Source organism: Saccoglossus kowalevskii, chromosome 4 (genome assembly GCF_978046115.1).
Source record: "Saccoglossus kowalevskii chromosome 4, keSacKowa6.1, whole genome shotgun sequence".
Taxonomy (NCBI): Eukaryota; Metazoa; Hemichordata; class Enteropneusta; family Harrimaniidae; genus Saccoglossus; species Saccoglossus kowalevskii.
The window spans coordinates 20130562-20154968 of record NC_140644.1 but is presented as its reverse complement, the minus strand read 5'-3'; the positions used below and the strand labels follow the sequence as shown (position 1 = coordinate 20154968).

General features: G+C 37.2%; 1 protein-coding gene across 1 annotated transcript; it reads left to right on the top strand.

Annotated features, from left to right (window-relative positions):
• The first annotated feature begins 6031 nt into the window (after positions 1-6031).
• Positions 6032-22813, top strand: LOC100329011 (vascular endothelial growth factor). The gene is made up of 7 exons (XM_002733270.3): positions 6032-6170; positions 10191-10299; positions 14669-14788; positions 16892-17082; positions 17821-18077; positions 18208-18315; positions 22382-22813. The coding sequence occupies exons 1-7, from the start codon at positions 6060-6062 to the stop codon at positions 22491-22493; spliced, it is 1008 nt and encodes a 335-aa protein (XP_002733316.3). The 5' UTR covers positions 6032-6059; the 3' UTR covers positions 22494-22813.
• Positions 22814-24407: the final 1594 nt, after the last annotated feature.

Genomic DNA, 24407 nt, shown 5'->3' with positions numbered 1-24407 from the left:
GTAATTATTATCAACCAGTGGTCTTACCGCATACAGTACAAGGGTCTTAATACTACCCAATATTGTTCTATTGTGCTAATAATAATACGGTACTTCTCTGTTCATAAAAAAAAAACTTAAAAAAAAAATACATAAAATGCCAAATGACTGTTTGTGTTACTTTGTACAACATTTGATAATGTCTGTACGGTACTTCTTTTATGTGGTTGTTGTGATTTTTTGACTTAATTGGTTGCCAGTGTATAGAAGCCTACATACCCAAGTGTGTCCACCCTTACATGCACACAACGCATGGACATTTCATCTCGCTTGGTAATAGACAAATTCACAGTTATATCACTATTGATCCACATGAGCATGGGATGTACTGTGTAGCAGTGTTCATTCTTTTTTGTTGACACCAAGATTTTCCCGATTGCTCTGGAAATTGATATGTCAAATATTTCTGCTGATAGATGGCAATGGATAGCATGTTGGGAATGACTGGGTAATGTATTGACTGGCATCACTTATGCTTTGTGATCCCAAATCTGATCATCTCATACTGTGAAATACTTTATTTTAGCTGTAATTAATTTTCGCTGAAAAGGCTTTTTGGGCGTTTTGTATGAAATTTATTTTCACTGATTTTTGACGAGTTGAATGTCAAATATAGGAAAAAAAGTATATTCGCTGGATTTTAATTTCACGGAATCATCCCTTCAGCAAAAACAGCGAAAATAAATTCCAAGTGAAAATACAGTACTTTTAACCTGCAATATATTCAGTGGTAATGGTTATCATTACATTTTTTTTTTAAATATATTTTTGTGCCAGGCGACAGTTCCGGACATTGAGTGTCACTGTTGTCTCTCCTGACAACTTTTTTTTTTTTCTGTATGTGCAAATTGCAAGTGCTAGTGATGACACATAGTGCATTTTGCCACAGAAGTCGTATTCATGTTTGGGACTACATGACTACAGGGCTGTGTGGCCATCTCTCTGTCAAATGGCAATTGTATTGCGCTATCCTGGTGTCAACCAGGCCCGGTCGAACACAAGCACCTGCGGACCTTAACCAAGGTTCCCCCAAAGTCGCATTCGTTAGTGAATAAATCTCGGCCAGTGGAATTGGCCTGCCCATTGAGTCTGTGGCACACTCACCCAGGGTAGGGGTCGACCCTTTGATGTTCAGCCTAAGGTAGGATTTGAACATGAGTCTGATGCGACAACCACTATGCTACCAGTGACCGGTTCATTACATTTATTATTAATATGGGAACTGCTTTTGATGATGTATGGTATGCCAAGTGCTTGAATCAAATTTTTTTGTTTTCATCCAAGTAATTCATTTAACTCAACATAACATTGGTATCTCTACAACACACTTGTATATTTTTAACATAAATTGGAGTTGTTCACTGTACGTTCTATAAAAAAAAATCAACTTGATGAAACTTTTTCAGGTTGGCTTTCAAGGAGTTTTTCCTTCAACCTCCTATAGAAACTATTTTGCCACCTCTGAACTATTTTTTGTTGCTTCTATTTTCATTGTGAATCTCTAAGATTTGTTTTTCAATCTATTTCAATTCTTTTTGGAACTTTGTAACTACATGTTCATATAAACAACTTTGATATTTGTGTATATAGCAGTAAGAAGCTATTACAAGCCATTATGTAATGATTGTGCTATTGTGATTTCACATTGATATTTTACTTTTAATACACCCTGTGTGGACACTCATTATGAATGTGATAATACAGGGTATCAAATGTATTCCTGAGAAAAAGGGGGAGGGATCACATCATAGTCTTTTAGATTCTATGTTGGCAGTTTTTCTTCAGCAATGTGTACATGTTAAATAGCTTCTGTATGTATGCCAGTATTAGGACTACATAGCCAATTGGCAGTGTGTATTCATAGGGGTAATATTATCACTAATATCTGTACACCCCGCCCTACTTTTTATAGTAGCTCTACATCTTTCTGGATAAAGGCTAGGAAATGTACAGAAATATTTTAAAACTATTTATGATTAAAAATAGAAATAATTGTATTATTATTTGTATACGAGTTTTGAATACTGGTCAGAGAAATGTTTTTTTATCAACTGTTTTTGGGGGGTTGGGGACATTTTTTGTGACAGTTTTCAAAATGCAAATCATTTCTGTCATGAAGACAAGAAAAAAAAAAATCTGTTTTGGTTTGGCATCAGTGAAGAAAACTAATGCATCTAACACTCCCTTAAAAAAACATTTACCTGTTGGTTTTCTTGCATTCTAACTGATTCAACAAATATCTTGTGAGCAAATCAGAATTGGAATTGCACCACAGTTTGTAAGAAAAGGAGAGAACTTAGGTTACAGAAAAAAAGACGACCAAGGATATACAAAAACATTTTGTTTCTGAGAAGTCTCTATGTAACTAATGTTGACATTTATAACTCTTATACAATAATTAAAATTTTTTTTTCATATTTTTTCCCCCTCATTGCATCACTATAGTTGCATACAAATAAATATTGTATATATATTCTGCTTTGTGTTTGCATGCATGTTTTACGCTTACCATTAATTTTCAATTCTTTTTATTTTTGGCATATGTGTGTGCAGTGGGTGTTATATACACGGGTTAATAATATACAACATGCGAATGTTCACAGTCAAATAAAGATGATTTTTATAAAACAATATTGTTTCATGTTAAGCTGTTTTCCCACACAATGTTACTCTGGTATCTATGTTGTGTATTTTTTTTTTTGTATTTCATAAATAAATGGCCAGTAAATTACGTATGGGACTTTGGAAACATGTTCGGGTAATTCGGATAATCGGTGTTTGGTTAAATCAAGGTTTGACTGTATTGGCTTGGATTCCATAGGTTCATATGTAAAATTGAATTAAAAAAGTATGACATGGTTGCTAACCAACTGCCATTCTGGATGAGAAATATTTTTTAGCTCAGCAGTCTACTTTGTTGGTCGGAGCTTATCATATGAGTGATTGTCCGTTGTCAGTGTAAATTTTTTACTTTTTCAACTTCTTCTTGAAAACTGCTAGCTGGTTGCTTTGATACTTTGTGTATATGTTCCTTGGGTAGACCTCTCTTAGATCTTTAATTCTCTAATTTTGGTGAATATTTTTGGTAAAAAATGATATTTTCAACTTCTTGTTAAAAACCATACTGTTGACCACTCTCAGATTTGTTCATTTTGTGATATCGTCAATTCTCTAATTGAAATGTGCTTTGCTGTGCAAACAGGGGAGCTATGTCAGCTGAGAGGCTGCTAAATAATTTTGACTTGTATCACTGCTCCAAAACTCCAAAGCAATCGTGATGAAGTATACCAGTCTTCTCACCTATACTAAATGAAATGTTATAACAATATGGACCATGCTTGCTTAGAAAAGGTTGTAAAACTAGATATTCTACAAATAACAAAGTGGTGGTGGTTTGATGAGATCCTGTCTTGAATGATTGAGTGTATTTTGCTTTATTCGTCCTCTCCCCACCTCACCTCCGCACGGTATACACGTGTATTTCGTCCCGTCTTCCCTAATTTCTTACTAGTAGTGTTAAATACTTATTTTGCTTGAAATTAATTTTCGCTGAAGGAATGATTCAGGGAAAATAAAAACCAGCGAATATACTACTTTTCCTATATTTTACATTAAACTTGTCAAAAATCAAGAAGTATTTTACAGTACGTGATTTGAAAATGTTTGCGATAGCACGGCTGTGTTTACTTCAGCCTTGCATGTCGGCGTGAATGGTGCCCTCACCGGCCGAACGGCATCAGAGGTTTTGAGCAACGCGGAGGGCGCAACTCACGCTATATCTTGTGTATCCTCGGGAGCGGACATCCGGGCATTTTCTACGCCTGGCAACCCTCGCGATGAAAACAAAGACCAAAACTCGCAGAAAACGGTACTTTGCGATGGTTGTTGAGAGTCCCCTGAACAGTGTAACAAGATTATCCCTACGCGTGTAACATATATGAATTTGGTTGTTCAGAATTACTTCAAAGTTGAGTTTGTGTTGTTTTCTCGAGTTTCCACCGGCGTTCCACAGAAGCGGGCACAGAGCCCGTAGAAATACGTGGTACAATGGTGCGCGTCTTAGCAACGTAGAACGTCCGTGACGTAGCTCCGCCCCGAGGATTATTCAATGCATGCTACAAAATCTTACAATAATCTCATGGAAGCCCTCGGGGGGTATCGGCGCCAGTGTTAAAATTGTGTCGTTTAAAAGGGCGGTGATCGTCGCACCGCGTTCTTTTCGATATGGGACTCATAGCGACGTATACAACGCGTGTAAAATACATTGTTTGTTTACATGAAATTCGAACACGCACACGCTATGACCGTATGTCGCATGCGCAGTTGACGACTCCCGCTTTAACTAATGTGTAAAAGAAATGTGTTTTTTCGACTGACTATGTCGAGACATGAACACAAATAAAAGTTGTTTGTCTGGTTTTGAGGACAGGCTTTACTTTGTTTATGGCGGAGTGTCGTTACCTACTCACGTGCGAGAATTGAGTCCCAAGATAAAACAAACGCAAAGACTCACGGGTAGACACGTGTTTGTAAACACGCTATGGTCGTCTGCCGCAAATGTGATACATTTCATACTGTTGGAGTCGTTCATTTTATAAACACCGCCATCATACGAATAATAGCTGCACCGGAAAATGTTATTTTCAGAGCAGCAATGATGAACACATTTACGTACTTGGCATGTAAGGAAATGTTTTGGTTTCGATGGTATGGCCTTGGATATACAAGGGGTCGGCAATGTAAATATGTTTGTTTCCGCAACACTGGTCAATAAGTCTGCAATTCTTTTCCAAGCTTAAGACATCTATACAAATTTGGTTATAGAGAAATATCTGTTCTTTAAACGCGGAAAATATTCCCAAGACTCTGCACTTTACGTGTTTTAATATCATTTATGTTGCGAATGTCTCTAATACAATCATTTGTCATGAGAGAAAAAATAAGTTTCTTCACCCTTATTAATAATAAATATCCATCATATATACAATTTATTTCACTTTTAAATTATCATAACCCTTTTGCTTTTCTGTCTTTATCAAAGTATATTTCATGGTTTCAAATTAAGAGGCAATATTATTTCTAATGTTGACTAAGGTGGCATGATCATTATTTTGTTTTTTGTAAACTGTTTGTACATAAGGACAATAATCTACGTTGGTTTGGAATTCAGGAGCGAGCCAGCGTGCTCGTCTGAACACAGTCACTAGGACATTCAGACGCTGCGCTCTGTACAACTGCTTTGTATTATGGTTGTATTTGAAAAGAGGGAATTACTATCCCTATTTTCAGGACTTTTATTTATTTCATGAATTGACAAAACCAAAGTACTAGTAATTCAATGTTTTTAATTCTCGAGTGCTGAGAAATCCTAATACTTTCATTAGTAGTAAAATTAATATAATTTTTTCCCCGATTTTTTACCACTGCACTGCACTAATAAAAAACAATATAGCGGCGAAAAATCGGAAGGTGAGTTATAGTAAACTGTAACTAATCGGTCTATTGAGTTTTTATCTATCAAGTGACTATTTTCAATATTGTTACCACTAGGTGGCGCTATCGGGAAGGGCGAGATAGGCGACGCTTTTGTTTGAGTATTTGTTTTAGGGCAAGGAAGATGTGTACCAGGAATGTTTCATCATAGTTCCAGTCAAATATTAATAATATGTGATATGCCCCGGTGATATGACAGTTAAGGGTTTTTATGCCAACAATAAAAAGTTTAAGCGAAGTATGTCCTCGCGAGTTTGACAATACGCATTGCGCGTGTCCACATAACTGGAACCGCGGTTTTAAGTCAACTTTCACAGAAATACTCGTGTGTTTTATATTAATACCATGATGACGGAGATGAATTGCATAGTAAAAAAAATGTATAACCGAACAAAGACAGAACGGATGCTGGTCTGCGGCGTTTCCCGCATTTCCGGTCTACTTAAACTGATGTAACCAACGTGCATGTAAGTTTTCCTGACCTCTGACCAACGTCATTGGGGAGCGATTGGCCAGCGAGATCGTTAATGTTTCCTCTTTGCTCAGAACTGGTACAGCAGTGGCATACACTCACAATGTGGCAATTGGTTTTCTCCGCTGCCGCGATTTTGGCTCTGGCACACGGTGAATACGACGCAGTAAGTACACTTTATTTTTGAGGTGGTTAAAATCCAAAAATCCAACTTGCAAAGTCCATGATTTGCATTTTGGCAATGACAGACATAGTGTCAAGGATAACTGTCTACAAAAAACGAAATAAGTCTGTCGATTTCTGAACTTCTCAAATATGAGAATAGATGGATTAGATACGGGCGATGTGTTGCTTGTTTACTACTAGTAGGTCTCTTCAGTTTTGACAACTTTACGGATGAAGTAGCCCCAGCAAACGAACATTCATTACGATGACATGCAAGTATGTGGCTACTTCCGGTGCAATTGTTTTCATAACGATAGCGTGATAACCGGTGATATGTAGTAGCAATGTTTAAGCTTTCTGACAGCCCGGGTTTCTGGAGTAGCTGGCCACGTGGCTTCCGCCGGTAATTAGTCCGTAATAAAATTGAAAACAAACAACAAATTTATATAATGCTTGTTGCGCAGGGGGTGATTTGACTATTAAAAACTAACCTTACACTGGGTAATTTCGAATGCCATACCCGTATGTAGGGAATTTGACAGTGCCCGGAAATTTGACCTCAGCGATAATATGACGGGTCATTTTGAATGTAATATAAAATGAAGGAGTATCAAGTGTTTAAAGTTGAACTGAAGAACAGAAATAGAAATGGTCACGTTCAACAATAAATGGACAGTGGAGCTTCATCAACAAATGTATATTTGACACTGATGACAAATTCCCCGATTTTACGGGTCCTCGTTCGCGATTAATTCATACTTGACTCATAGACTGTATATGTATATGCGTCAATGTGTGTGGTGACAGACGTATCGAAAATGTTATTCCTTGTGGTGTGGGTCATCCAGATACCAGGGCTAAGATAACCCCCCGTGTATAACATGTGCTATTAATCACGCAGTTTACGTCACAAATACGACGATGTTGTTTTAATCTGGCCTATGTCACACTCGCTACGATTTCAACCGTTGACTTTCTTAGAATCGCGTTAGGTGTTTGTTTGTTTTTTCAGCGAGGGAGGGCAAAACTGTTGTGTTTGCGTATGTCGAACGTCGATACCCACATGAACGTTGTACATATGCGAGGATCATAAGTACGGTTCATTTATTCGCTGGATCTGTTAAACCCAATCGCGAGGTTTCCGGCAGAGCTTAGTCCTCTGCTACAAACAACATCTTGGGAAATACCTTCCAACATATTTGTGACACAGTTTTCTGCCAATACAATTGCCTTGTCTGTGATAAAACCGATGTGGAACATTATTTCGTGAAATATATCAAAACACTCGACTTTACAAATCAAACAATAACTATACACAAACTGACGTCATCATTTTGTTATGTGGGCAACATGATGATTCATCGGGACTGTCCATCGTCTATTGTCGGTTTCCTAAAGGTACCTAACGTGGCCCCACGCAATAGTAATAACAATGAACACCCTAGTATTAGTACAGATATCTAGGCAGTCTGTTCGACTTTTCCACGTTGACCTCGCTCTCCTTAACAATTCAATTGAAACTGACATATACGGGACAGGCCTGGTATCTGTGTGTATTGTCTACATATCGCCAACACGACGATTTAATCAGCTGTTTATACTTTATATGTTCTTGCACTATTGACCACACCGATTTAAATCTACAGAACACGCGTCTCGCTTTCATACAAGAGATCGTTGACTTTTGATTTACCGGTATAACAAATTTTCCTTGGGCTGATCCTTGGCTAACACTTCGATGCGCAAGCTTGACAGAAAAACAAATTTAGTACTAGATGTACTTGGCGTATTACGCGCAAATGAAGCTATGAATGGCTATAATATTGGAAGTATACCGAGTTTATGCGTATAAAAAACAGGAGACGGGAACATCGCATCAGTGTAAGATATGGCGGGCGCAAACGAGATTTGTACGGGGAACTTGCAACTTCCCAGGGAAAGTCATTATTAATGTTGCAATTACATCACCAACTCCCCACATGGTTAAAGCGACCACAAATAAGACTAGTACGGACAATTCACAATTGTCTTTGTATGTTGCAATATAAAAACAGACAACAACTTAGCCATAGTACGTACCTAGACAAAAGTCAATTAATTCAAAATCAAGTGGCGCCATGTCACAAAATTTAGCAAATGATTTTCATAATATTAGATCATTTGATAGCTAGGGAGTTTGCTAACTCCCCGTGCATATTTTGTTTACGTCCGCTGTAAAATCAATCAATCAAAATAAAGTGGTTAATCACACATACAATAACGTGCATAGGATATGAATTGTAGAAAAAATCAAATCAACAATTTCAGTCTCCTCCTCTTACCGAATATCTCCAAATTAACTTAACTGGATCACAGCCCCTCAACACTTGAGGGACTCTGACTGAATGTTGTGATCGACACTGAAGCCACACATGCATCATACATATGTCAAATATGGCTGGCTATGCTGTTCTCAAACAGGTTATCATCATGGTGCACTGCAATCTTTCGGCGAGGAATGTTATTATCTGGGATCTGAGCAGAGGGCGTGTCGAATTCATTATGAATGATGAGATCCGGGAAAAAATGTTTTCGTGATACGGCTCATTCGTGTGATGTCTTGCCAAGTTACAGTCCAAATGCTATGGTATGATATTTAACCGGTTACTGTGTCACGTGATATTTTGTTCCGACCACCTCCTCAAAAGTCGCCTTGTTAAAATACTAAAATTTTAAAACAGCCTTTCAAATCTACATATATAACTCCACGACTTGTGTGGTAAATGTTCTGATTGAAGCACTGCCAACTTTTAGATTGAGCCAAGTTTGGATATGCACCAGCCGGTGACCGCGTGTGTCGTAAACTAGCCTATAACTGATTGCAAAAGTGTTGTGAACGCATCGGAACCCTTATTTATTTGTTGTGTTTCACACAGCAACCACATAGTCTCCTGTCCCAATTGAATTCGAACACAGAGATTCGCCCTGTAGATTTAGCTTCATGGTTTCATCAAATGAATGTACAGTGTACGCTTTTAGATTGAATGCTGTGACTCAAAATGCAGTGGCGGCGGCACGGGGGCACAGTCAGCTGGCGCACACGTGATAATAAAATAATTCATCTTGAATGACGCATAAAACTAAATAGTCTCTTATGCGTCATTCAAGATGGCTAACCCCCACATAGTAAATATCGTATTTATTTTATTATCACGTGTGCGCCAGCTGACTGTGGGCGGGGGGGGGGGTATCCGCCCTCACCCTCGAAAATGTTAACCCAAGCTGAAACACTTTGTGTATTTGTGTCGATGCGACACAGTTGAAGAGGAATGCCTGTCTTGCACCTCAAAATACAGGAAATGGCGCTTCAGAGGGTCTAGATTTCAAAAAATTGTCTGGAGAAGCATGCCCCCCGTACGGTGAGCAGATCTTGCCCCCGTGCAAAATCTCGTGCCCCGCCGGCCTCTGAAATGGTTGTTGAAAACCGTCCAACCAATCACAGCAATTGTCACTTCGCTGTCTTAAACTGATTGTTACTTTTTAGCTCCCTTGCGTTGTCATCAAAGATGATGATTTTGTCAAAGATGACAAAGCGGAACTGTCCATTGATGTGATTGTCCGTCGTCATCCGTCAACGTAAACTACTTGGCCAATTGATACTTGGTATGTAGGTACCTTGGATGGACCTCTGTCAGATTTGTTTATTTCGTGATGATATCTTCAATTCCCTATTTTTTTCGCCTTATTATTAAAAACTAACATCCCAATTGTTTTGATACTTGGCATGTAAGTATCATGACCTCCATAAAATTCGTAACAAGATGATAACAATTGTAATTTCCATGGCAACAACTAAATAAACTACCATGGTTGTGATATGTCGGAACGTTGTAGGAACACTACTGACCATGGCATAGAACATTATCAACTTTGTTTTGAGGAAGACAGTTTACAAAGACAGCAGAGATATTTCGGCCGTTATATCGCGTGTCCATGTCTAACTGCAAATTAAACATCACTACCACTGAAAACCTAATTACAGATACCTGCCTCGATACTGTACAAAATGAGAGATGTTCATTCAGCAGAAGACTTCATACGAATATTTCACCGCCCTAAACCCCCGTCAGGGCCCGGCTATCATGACGAAGGTACGTTCAAATTTCTCTTCCTTGATCTTTTTCTTACACATTGCAAAACTTAAAGGCGGAAGTCGTCGCGCCACGCATGCGCGAGATATATAATATGAGTGTCATATAAACAAAGATGGAGACTGTTGCGCAGATCATGGAACTATAAACCCCGATAGTTCCATGCGCAGATCAACGAGTACAAACTGAGACGTTACCAAGCTTTAATTAGGTTTTTTAGGTGATTGAAAGGTATCGAGGGAGTTAATGCTGGTAATTAGTGCAAGTCGCGCCATTTTCATTATACAAGCGCATTGGATGGTGGGGGAAATCAATGTTTATCAACACAAATGTCGCACATGTGCAGCGCGACGACCAACGCCCTTTGTTCATTTAAGTAATTGTCCGTCGTCGTCTGTCCACTCGCCCGTCGTCCGTCAACAATTATTTTCTGCTTTTTATTGAAAACTACCTAGCCAATTTCTTTCATTGATACGTGGCAGTATCTTCATTTTTTCAAATTGTTATCGAATATTTTTCAACTTCTCGTTGAAAACTACCGGCTCAATATTTTGGATACTTTGTATAAAGCTTCCTTGAGTGGACTTTTATCAGATTTTTTAGTCCGTGACAATATCTTCAGTACTTTATTTTTAGCGATTATTTTTGTCATTTTTGGTGAAAATGCTATTTCGATTTCTTCTTGAAAACTACAGGCTCAACTACCTCGATACTTGGTATGATTTGTAACAATCGCCATAACAACTATATAAACTACGCAGTTGTGATAAGGCAAGAACTTTGTGGTAGCAATAATCGTGGCAAATAAGTAATAGTGAGGTCGCTTGTTAAAAATAGAACAGGATTCACGGTCGTCGCGTTGCGCGTGTGCGTCATTTGTGTTGATAAACAATGCGATCTTCTAATGAAATCACGAGTATGAGGTTTGACCTGAACGGACTTGCACTAATTACCACCGGTGACTCCTTCGTTACCTTCCAATCACCTAAAAATGCCTAATTAAAGCTTGGTAACGTCTCAGTTTGTTCTCGTTGGTCTTCGCAACAGTCAAAGTCGCCATCTTTGTTTATTATTATACCCATATTTTGTGCGTGCGTGGCGCGACGACCACCGCCTTTTAAATAGTTTGCCTTATGCTAATTACATGGGCGACCGAACGAGTTCTGACCTATGAATCCAGACGTTATCCATATTGTAGATCCACAACCGTTTTTCTGAGATGACTACGCCGACTTCATCCAATCTTCGCATGATGACTGTTAGGTTACATGATTCTGAGCACACGCTTTATTTTCGCGTCTCGATTAAAGAGGGGGAGTCGTCATCAACGCATGCGCCAAATTGTCATAGCGTGTCATTGTTTACAAACAAGCGTCTACCCACGAGCCTTTGCGTTCCTAGCGTGTGTTGTTATCATCGCTTGGGACTCAATTCCCGCGCGTGCGCAGGTGACGACCATCCCTCTTTAAATGTGTCCGACTGGCAACCATTTTAAATATTTCCCCCTGTTTCTATACTATCGCTTCTTATTCTATGATATGCATATGTATTACCAAATATGTCACACTTTACACATGCATTGTATAAAATTGATGTGCATATATTACGAGGTTAATACGAAAAGTATGCACGAATACAGTCTTTTGATCACATCGACCTACGCGTAGCATTTTCCGTCCCTCTGCTTGTAGTAATAATTTAATATGAGATAACAGGATGGCCAGGAAAAAACGTTTCGCCAACAATTGCGTTGAGTGGATGAATTCTACAAATTTATACCTAACTGGAAGCCGGTACTAGAGTTAGATTAAACCTGGGGTAACATTTTCCCTCGAACACCTGCCCGGCAGCTGAGCTCAGCAAACATTGAAAGATTTTGTATTGTGACATTAGTACTCGCAATTGGTTCCCGTAATTTGAATTTCCAGTTGCATGTTGGGGACGAAATTAATTGAATAAATATGTTTCTTCTTGATTAGCTCCGCCGTCGACTTTGTCGAGCGGAGCTTATCATATGAGTGATTGTCCGTCGTCGTCCGGCGTCCGTCGTCGTCCGTCGTCCGTGTCAATTTTTAGCTCCGCTGTCGACTTTGTCGAGCGGAGCTTATCATATGAGTGATTGTCCGTCGTCGTCCGTCGTCGTCGTCGTCGTCCGTCGTCGTCGTCCGTCGTCGTCGTCCGTCGTCGTCCGTGTCAATGTTTTACTTTTTCGACTTCTTCTTGAAAACTACAAGCCTGAATGCTTTGATACTTAGTGTATATGTACCTTGGGTAGACCTCTCTTAGGTTTGTTCATTTCATGTTGATATCTTCAATTCTCTAATGTTGGTGAATATTTTTGTCATTTTTGGTAAAAAGTGATATTTTCGACTTCTTGTTAAAAACCGCAAGTGCAAATGCTTTGATATTACATATATAGGTACTACATGTGGACCTCTCTCAGATTTGTTCATTTTGTAATGATATCTTTAATTCTATAATTTTGGTGAATATTTTTGTCATTTTTGGTAAAAAGTGATATTTTCGACTTCTTGTTAAAAACCGCATGTCCAATTGCTTTGATACTACATATATAGGTACTACATGTGGACCTCTCTCAGATTTGTTCATTTTGTGATGATATCTTCAATTCTCTAATTTTGGTGAATATTTTTGTAATTTTTGGTAAAAAGTGATATTTTCGACTTCTTGTTAAAAACCGCAAGTCCGATTGCTTTGATATTACATATATAGGTACTACATGTGGACCTCTCTCAGATTTGTTCATTTTGTGATGATATCTTCAATTCTCTAATTTTGGTGAATATTTTTGTAATTTTTGGTAAAAAGTGATATTTTCGACTTCTTGTTAAAAACCAATAGATCAATTGCTTTGATATTACATATATAGATATTACATGTAGACCTTTCGCAGATTTGTTCATTTTGTGATGATATCTTCAGTTCTCTAATTTTGGTGAATATTTTTGTCATTTTTGGTAAAAAGTGATACTTCTTGTTGAAAACTGTAAGTCCGATTGCTTTGATATTACATATATAGGTACTACATGTGGACCTCTCTCAGATTTGTTCATTTTGTAATGATATCTTTAATTCTCTAATTTTGGTGAATATTTTTGTCATTTTTGGTAAAAAGTGATATTTTCGACTTCTTGTTAAAAACTGTAAGTCCGATTGCTTTGATACTATTCATATTATTCATTTTCTAATGATGTCTTCAGTTCTTTAATTGAAATGTGCATTGCTAACAGCGGAGCTATCTCAGCCGATAGGCTGCTTGTTTACTTTTTCGACTTCTTCTTGAAAACTACAAGCCTGAATGTTTTGATACTTGGTGTATATGTACCTTGGGTAGACCTCTCTCAGATTTGTTCATTTCATGATGATATCTTCAATTCTCTAATTTTGGTGAATATTTATGTCATCTTTGGTAAAAAGTGATATTTTCGACTTCTTGTTAAAAACTGCAAGTCCAATTGCTTTGATATTACATATATAGGTACTACATGTGGACCTCTCTCAGATTTGTTCATTTTGTAATGATATCTTCAATTCTCTAATTTTGGTGAATATTTTTGGTAAAAAGTGATATTTTAGACTTCTTGTTAAAAACCGCAAGTCCAATTGCTTTGATATTACATTTATAGGTACTACATGTGGACCTCTCTCAGATTTGTTCATTTTGTAATGATATCTTCAATTCTCTAATTTTGGTGAATATTTTTGGTAAAAAGTGATATTTTCAACTTCTTGTTAAAAACCGCAAGTCCAATTGCTTTGATATTACATATATAGGTACTACATGTGGCCCTCTCTCAGATTTGTTCATTTTGTAATGATATCTTCAATTCTCTAATTTTGGTGAATATTTTTGTCATTTTTGGTAAAAAGTGATATTTTCAACTTCTTGTTAAAAACCGCAAGTCCAATTGCTTTGATATTACATTATATAGGTACTACATGTGGACCTCTCTCAGATTTGTTCATTTTGTAATGATATCTTCAATTCTCTAATTTTGGTGAATATTTTTGTCATTTTTTGGTAAAAAGTGATATTTTGGACTTCTTGTTAAAAACCACAATCATTTATGGTGAATAATTATATTTTTGAATTCTTGTTGAAAACAGCAAGTCCTATTGCTTTGATACTATACATATTGTTCATTTTCTAATGATATCTTCTGTTCTTTAATTGAAATGTGCATTGCTAACAGTGGAGCTATCTCAGCCGAGAGGCTGCTTGTTTAATATAAGGCCATACATAATGGTAGATATTAATGATGTTACGGATGGGTGATCGCAGTGGTTATAACGAAAGTTATGTAATCGTAGTTAACCATAAGAAACGTTTTTCTGTTGCTTTATTTAGGTCCTTCGGGGACAGATCTGCCAGTGGTCCCAGTGGGACCTCCTGGCATCCCTGGTCTACCGTCCGGGAATCCTTACGTGCCTGATGTCTCTGGGGGCGGTTCGGACGAAGTTGAACATGGTAAGACTTGTTTATCCGGTGTCATAGTAAGTTACTTGCACGGGGAAATATGTGTAGATTGTTATGGTCCAATCTATGCATTACAACAACACAGCTGCCTGCCAGATTGCGTCGTGTTCCCATGCGCGTGTACAACAAGTGTAAAGCACACTCTTTATTTTTAACGTCTATTTTCGCGTACAACATGGAGGTAAAATAAGATTATACTTTTAAATTTGTATTTTGAATTATATGTTTGGGACAACCTTTAAATGAGCTCTTCAACGTGTTTGTTGATATCAGATTTTGTCCCTGTAATTACTTAATTTAATCATTTTTGCCTTGCCCGTAGTATAGTATAAACGAAGGGGAAGGTATAGTAAGCAAAATATTTTGGCGTCGTTGTTGTTGTTGTTGTTGTTGTAGGCGTGACTTGTGGGTGTGATAACTCAAGTAATTTTTACACGATCGGTTTCAAATTTATATATGTTATAAACAAACATGCAAAGATGGCCAAGTTCGATGTTGGTGTACTTTGCTTGCATAATTAATGAGAGATGGCTACTGATTGGTTTTCGCTTGTGGGCGTGATAACTCGAGTAATTTTTACACGATCGGTTACTAATATATATATATACATATATATATATATATGGTATAAACAAACATGCAACTATGAACAAGTTCGATGTTGGTGTACTTTGCTTGCATAATTAATGAGAGATGGCTACTGATTAGTTTTCGCTTGTGGGAGCGATAACTCGAGTAATTTTTACACGATCGGTTACTAATATATATATGGTATAAACAAACATGCAACTATGAACAAGTTCGATGTTGGTGTACTTTGCTTGCATAATTAATGAGAGATGGCTACTGATTGGTTTTCGCTTGTGGAGGCGTTAACTTGAGTAATTTTTACACGATCGGTTACTAATATATATATGGTATAAACAAACATGCAACTATGACCAAGTTCGATGTTGGTCAGTTTGATCAGATACACTTAATATACATTTATCCGTATCAAAGTACACATGTACGTTATATGCGGGGGGGGGGGGAAATATGTGTAGATTGTTATGCTTCAACCTACACATTACAACAACAACACAGCTGCCTGCCAGATTGCGTCATGTTTCCATGGGTATGTACAAACAAGTGCAAAGTACACTCTTTATTTTTAACGCCCATGGAGGTAAAATAAGATTATACTTATAAATTTGTATTCTGAATTAATTTGTTGGGACACCCTTTAAATGAACCCTTCAACGTGTTGATACCAGATTAATTTAATCATTTTATTTCATTGTTTTCTAACCAAGATTCAGCTGAGTAAATTTACTAGTGACTTTTAAAAGGTTGATTATGTACCATTATACTGTGATGATCTTTTGTTACTGGCATTTCTTATATTATAACGGTAGCTTAATCAAAGGGGAACCTTCTAAGCCCAGGGATTGCACCAAAGAATCATGGGACACTATTGTTTATGTTGTTTACAAAGTTAATCTATCTTTTGTTATCCATTGTAATTTTAATCCAGAAATTAAATTTGTTGTGAAATCAGGCTTAACTGGAAGTGTCCCTTTAAGGTATAGATGTAGGTCCGTGGGCACTTGGCAGTGATTTTTTTTTTGCTTTTTATTATCCAAACAATCTTGGCTATAGACTGTTAAAATTTCGCTGCACTGTGAATAGTGAAACATACTCAAATGAGACAGGTACAAACATTCTCTTTTTTGAATGCTTAAGCTCAACGTAATTAATAAGAAAGAAACATGGCAAAAAAGTAATGATGGAATCTCCATATTATGCACTAGAGTATATTTAACTTTTAATCACCGACGCGTGCCTCGGTTTCCTATATTTTAAAATCGTTTTTTGAGTACGTTCCAACATTGACAAAACTCCGAAATGTTAACTGTATCTAGCAAAGACTGTCTGGGTAAGAAGAAGCAAAAACAAACCTTAACCCAACCAACGTTTTTTGTGTCTGAATCTATGTAAATATGAACAATTCAAAACTGTTCCATACCGTTTCTAATGATTCTGTATGTAAACTGGTCAGTATTAGATATCCAGTCATCGTTATACTCATATGTGTGTCCTCTCTCCCCTCAGATGACCCATATTCAATCGTCGCCGATTTGCCACCATGCGTCCCAAGACTCGCGATGGTGCCGATACCCAAAGATCGAGACCCAGCAGTATTTCTGTGGCCTCCATGTGTGGAGCTACATCGTTGTGGCGGATGTTGTAACAACGAATTATTTGTCTGCGAGGCGACTAAGACCAACAGCGTGGACGTGAAGGTAAGCTTTCAAATCACCCATCTGTCTCGTCGCATGTTTTCCCGTTATCGATCCTTAAAACATGCACTTTCGTTCTATATTGTTTAACAACGACAAACTTGGTACTGGTAAAGATATTAATGTGACACTTGTTTTATAGCTGAACAATGTGCCACTGATCCCCAAAAGTATGGTCATGTTTATCATCTTGATAACTACAATATACTATGTGTATTCCCGGGGTTATATCAAATACAATGTTCGTTTGACATCTTTTATGTAAGGGTTATAACAATATCATAGACTCTAGTCTGGTGTAATAAGTCCAAAACACTGTATACCCTGGGATGAAAGATTGCTTACTAAAACGGAAAATCGATTGTATATATTTTCACTTAAATGGCGGTGGTCGTCGCGCGTATGTGTGATTTTTTTTGTTGATAAACATTAATTTTTCCATAATCTGATGCGCTCTTTCAATGAAAATCATGAGTAGAGTTTTGACCTGGGCGCGAATTGCACTAATTACCACAGGTGACTCCTTCGTTACCCTTCAATCTCCAAAGTTAGTTAAAGCTTGATATCGTCGCAGTTTGTACTCGTTGGGCCGCGCAACAGCCAAAGCCGGTATCTTTGTTCAGATATCTCGCGTATGCGCGGCGCGACAAACACCGCCCTTTAAAATCCTACGTAGGTAATTTGTCACGAGTGCCACCCGGGCATTATTGTTTGTAATATCAGAGGTTGTACATTTTCCAGGTGTATCGAACTAGTTTCGACCAGAAAAACCCCGAGGCGTTACCAGTGGAAGGAATACAGACGTTCAGGTTGACGAATGAAACAGGATGCGAATGTTCCTGTAAAGTGAAATCAGATCATTGTAACTTGGATATTCATCGCCATGAAAACTGTCAATGTGTTTGCAAACAGCCAGAGAAGGGCGTTACGTGTATGGAAAGAAAAGTATGGGATGAAAGCACGTGTAGCTGCCTGTGCAAAGCCTCGATGTCTGACAGGTGTAGTATACTACAATCTTATAGCAAATCGGTGCGTATTGTAACATCGGTAAACTACTGGGGATTGTGCTGATAACAGCTTCCATTTGGCATGTGTTAGTCGGTTAATTTCGGTTGTTTTGCCCTGTAGGATATGTTACCCCAGAAAAAAAATGTGGGACGATTCCACATGTCAATGTGAATGTAAAAGAACGATCAGCTGTAAGGAAGGCTACGTGTGGAATATCGACAAGTGCAGGTATATAACTTAACGTGACGTAATGGAATGTAATGTAACGTAACGTAACATGTTTATTCTGTGTTAAAAATAGATCAATCTAAACTGATATTCACTTTACTTTTAAAAGTTTTTTTTATAATGTGATATGACGTAATGCAATCTCATGTCATTTGACGTAATGCACATTGAATGTAATGTGATACAATACGATCTTATGCCATGAAATGTAATGCATTTATATTATGATGTAATGAATCTCATGTCATGTGGTGTAATGTATTTATGATGTGACGTAATGCAATCTTATGTGGTGTGATGTAATGTATTTATGATGTGACGTAATGCAATCTCATGTCGTGTGGTGTAATGTATTTATGATGTGACGTAATGCAATCTCATGACGTGGGGTGTAATGTATTTATGACGTGACGTAATGCAATCTCATGACGTGAGGTGTAATGTATTTATGACTTGACGTAATGCAATCTCATGTCATGTGGTGTAATGTATTTATGACTTGACGTAATGTAATCTCATGTCATGTGGTGTAATGTATTTGTGATGTGACGTAATGCAATCTCATGTCATGTGGTGTAAAGTATTTAAGACTTGACGTAATGCAATCTCATGTCATGTGGTGTGATGTATTTATGACTTGACGTAATGCAATCTCATGTCATGTGGTGTAATGTATTTATTACGTGACGTAATGCAATCTCATGTCGTGCGGTGTAATGTATTTATGATGTGACGTAATGCAATCTCATGACGTGGGGTGTAATGTATTTATGACGTGACGTAATGCAATCTCATGTCATGTGCTGTAATGTATTTACGATGTGACGTAATGCAATCTCATGACGTGGGGTGTAATGTATTTATGACGTGACGGAATGCAATCTCATGCCATGTGGTGTAATGTATTTATGACGTTACGTAATGCAATCTCATGTCATGTGGTGTAATGTATTTATGACGTGACGTAATGCAATCTCATGTCATGTGGTGTAATGTATTTATGACGTGACGTAATGCAATCTCATGTCATGTGGTGTAATGTTTTTATGACTTGACGTAATGCAATCTCACGTCATGAGGTGTAATGTATTTATGACGTTACGTAATGCAATCTCATGTCATGTGGTGTAATGTATTTATGACGTGACGTAATGCAATCTCATGTCATGTGGTGTAATGTATTTATGAGTTGACGTAATGCAATCTCATGTCATGTGGTGTAATGTATTTATGACGTGACGTAATGCAATCTCATGTCATGTCGTGTAATGTATTTATGACGTGACGTAATGCAATCTCATGTCATGTCGTGTAATGTATTTATGATTTGACGTTATGCAATCTCATGTCACGTGGTGTAATGTATTTATGACTTGACGTAATGCAATCTCATGTCATGTGCTGTAATGTATTTGTGACTTGACGTAATGCAATCTCATGTCATGTGCTGTAATGTATTTATGACTTGACGTAATGCAATCTCATGTCATGTGCTGTAATGTATTTATGACTTGACGTAATGCAATCTCATGTCATGTGCTGTAATGTATTTAAGACTTGACGTAATGCAATCTCATATCATGTGCTGTAATGTATTTATGACGTGACGTAATACAATCTCATGCCATGTGGTGTAATGTATTTATGACATGACGTAATACAATCTTATGTCATGTAATGTAATGTAATGTATTCATGAAATGACTTAATGCAATCTTGTGTCATGTGGTGTAATGTATTCATGACTTGACGTAATGCAATCACATGTCCTGTGGTGTAATGTATTTATGACGTGACGTAATGCAATCTCATGTCATGTGGCGTAATGTATTCATGACTTGACGTAATGCAATCACATGTCATGTGGTGTAATGTATTTATGACGTGATGTAATGCAATCTCATGTCATGTGGTGCAATGTATTCATGACTTGACGTAATGCAATCACATGTCATGTGGTGTAATGTATTTATGACGTGACGTAATGCAATCTCATGTCGTGTCGTGTAATGTATTTATGACGTGACGTAATGCAATCTCATGTCATGTGGTGTAATGTATTTATGACTTGACGTAATGCAATCTCACGTCATGTGGTGTAATGTATTTATGACGTTACGTAATGCAATCTCATGTCATGTGGTGTAATGTATTTATGACGTGACGTAATGCAATCTCATGTCATGTGGTGTAATGGATTTATGACTTGACGTTATGCAATCTTGTGTCATGTTGTGTAATGTATTTATGACGTGACGTAATGCAATCTCATGTCATGTCGTGTAATGTATTTATGACGTGACGTAATGCAATCTCATGTCATGTCATGTCGTGTAATGTATTTATGACTTGACGTTATGCAATCTCATGTCACGTGGTGTAATGTATTTATGACTTGACGTAATGCAATCTCATGTCATGTGCTGTAATGTATTTGTGACTTGACGTAATGCAATCTCATGTCATGTGCTGTAATGTATTTATGACTTGACGTAATGCAATCTCATGTCATGTGCTGTAATGTGGTTATGACTTGACATAATGCAATCTCATGTCATGTGCTGTAATGTATTTAAGACTTGACGTAATGAAATCTCATATCATGTGCTATAATGTATTTATGACGTGACGGAATGCAATCTCATGCCATGTGGTGTAATGTATTTATGACTTTACGTAATGCAATCTCATGACGTGGGGTGTAATGTATTTATGACGTGACGGAATGCAATCTCATGCCATGTGGTGTAATGTATTTATGACTTGACGGAATGCAATCTCATGTCATGTGGTGTAATGTATTTATGACGTTACGTAATGCAATCTCATGTCATGTGATGTAATGTATTTATGACGTGACGTAATGCAATCTCATGTCATGTGGTGTAATGTATTTATGACTTGACGTTATGCAATCTCATGTCATGTGGTGTAATGTATTTATGACGTGACGTAATGCAATCTCATGTCATGTCGTGTAATGTATTTATGACGTTACGTAATGCAATCTCGTGTCATGTTGTGTAATGTATTTATGACGTGACGTAATGCAATCTCATGTCATGTGGTGTAATGTATTTATGACTTGACGTTATGCAATCTCATGTCATGTGGTGTAATGTATTTATGACGTGACGTAATGCAATCTCATGTCATGTCGTGTAATGTATTTATGACGTGACGTAATGCAATCTCATGTCATGTCGTGTAATGTATTTATGACTTGACGTTATGCAATCTCATGTCACGTGGTGTACTGTATTTATGACTTGACGTAATGCAATCTCATGTCATGTGCTGTAATGTATTTGTGACTTGACGTAATGCAATCTCATGTCATGTGCTGTAATGTATTTATGACTTGACGTAATGCAATCTCATGTCATGTGGTGTAAAGTATTTAAGACTTGACGTAATGCAATCTCATGTCATGTGGTGTGATGTATTTATGACTTGACGTAATGCAATCTCATGTCATGTGGTGTAATGTATTTATGACATGACGTAACACAATCTTATGTCATGTAGTGTAATGTATTCATGACATGACTTAATGCAATCTCATGTCATGTGGTGTAATGTATTCATGACTTGACGTAATGCAATCACATGTCCTGTGGTGTAATGTATTTATGACGTGACGTAATGCAATCTCATGTCATGTGGTGTAATGTATTCATGACTTGACGTAATGCAATCACATGTCATGTGGTGTAATGTATTTATGACGTGATGTAATGCAATCTCATGTCATGTGGTGCAATGTATTCATGACTTGACGTAATGCAATCACATGTCATGTCGTGTAATGTATTTATGACGTGACGTAATGCAATCTCATGTCATGTGGTGTAATGTACATGGAGTGTGATGTTACGCAATGCCATCTCACGCAATGTCACGTGGTGTAATGTACTTATAATGCGATGTTATATTGTGCCATGTCATGTCATGTCATGTCATGTTTATTTGACGTAGTGTGACCTCATGTCATTTGATATGTTTACATTTTCTGACGCTGTATTATGTTATTTTTGACTATTACTGGTAACTGTTTTCTTTTTAGGTGTGAACGTCTGAAGCCTTTTACTGTAAAACATTGCCCACCCACAGATTGTCCACTTGGCAGATTATTGATGCCACCAACATGTGAATGTATACAACCTCGCGATGTCTAGCCATTGTTATAGCAAGTATATTTCATTAACAAAGGTGTCTGATTCAAGTGTCTGAAAAAAAATTAATTCAGCAAATGTAAATAAGTCAGGAGTTCATCTCGACTACATTTCACATGTGACTCAAGTTATTTAATACTGGGCTGATTTGTCGTTTTTCAATTTGACCGCTCTTATAAATAGCGCCCTCTATTGACGGAATGCTTCTTTGAGTAATTTCAGTAACTAAGCAAAATAGACATTATATATATATATGCTTTATATTTTTATAGTCACAAAATATTGTAAAATACGTCTTATGTAATAAATGTTATTTAACTGTGTATATCATGATTGATTGTCTAATGGCATACTAAGTATACGCACCCATGTGTCTCGTGATACAGGTATGTTATCAGTCACGTCACATAAGTTAAATTTTATCAAAGTTGAGGGAATAGATACTAAAATAGTACTTTTCTTGAGAAATATGTTGAGTAAAATCGTGCATACACATGATAACTTTCATGCACCGTGTCCCGAAGGTTATGCTCTCTTGAGTCAAGGTGCATCTGTTGCATAATGATGTTCAAATGACCCAGTTTATAGCGTATATATGGTTTTGGTCTTCGACTTCAGTCAATTTAAGGATTAGCTCTAAATTGCGTACGACTAGACTGCCAAGCTGAGTTGTATACTGAGTATTTCAACGGTATTTTGTAGGTTTAAACTACGTAATTTTGACATCACTGAGAATTATGTCGCTCGAGGGCGTCACTCATGGGAAAATTTATAGATTCAAAGTTTCTCTGCAGTACAGAACAAAATAGATGTGTTTATAGCATTTGATAAAAGACCCAGACTAAGATAAAAACTAGAACTTTAACAACAAATTCAATTTTTGTATTTTATCCATTCAAAATTAGACATATAAAACCAAACAAGAGCTGCAGACTTCCTATTTGTTCTAAACTAGGGGAACAACCATGTCCAGCTTTTAATCCATTTGACTATGTTTTGTTGCAAATATTTGTCAAAAGGTGTACGAACGTTATGTTAACCATTTGCTGCTATATATACATATATATATATATTTATATATATATATATATATATATATATTTATTACCAAGTCGTACGCTACAAGCACTGCGTAGTCATATTTTTTTTAGCAAGTTTCGTATTTTATCACTCGCGTAAACAGAATTCAGTCTTAAAGGACGATGGTCGTCGCGCCACGTGTGTTTGACATTTGTGTTGATAAACATTGGATTTCCCGTAATCCAATGTGCTATTCTAACGGAAATCACAAGTATGAGATTTGACCTGGGTGTGACATGCACTAATTACCTTGTTAAAGTTTGTAACGTCTCAGTTTTGTAATCGTAGGTCTGCGCTACAATCAGAGTACCGGGTAGCCATCTTTGTTCATACGACACCCATATCTCACGCCTGTGTAGAGGTGTTGTCCACCGCTAGTAAGTGTAGCTACTGAAAGGTTCCAGACATAATCCTTTAGACCATTGTTATATATAAATACTACATGCATACTCAAGTTTGTTTCTATCTTAAAATTGTGTTCACATTTCTAAATGTAATTCCAGGTCATGTTTGTACCTTTGTGGGGAAAGTATGCCAATTTGCAGGTTGTTACACACAATTCTAAATTCGATGTCCATAGTCGTATCATCTGTATAATGTTCAATTGAGTTATTTTCTATTTATGAAAATCAAAACGATAAACTGTTTTGATTAACATATTGACAAATGCTAACCATTTGCCGTGTGTCATATTGTACGATGACACGTCTTAAATGATGAAAGGTTGTACAGTAGAACATATGTGGTTAAAGCGAATCATTGTTTACAAACAAGCGTCTACCCATGAGCCTTTGTGGTTTTAGCGCGTGTTGTTATTGTCGCTTGAGACTCAATTCC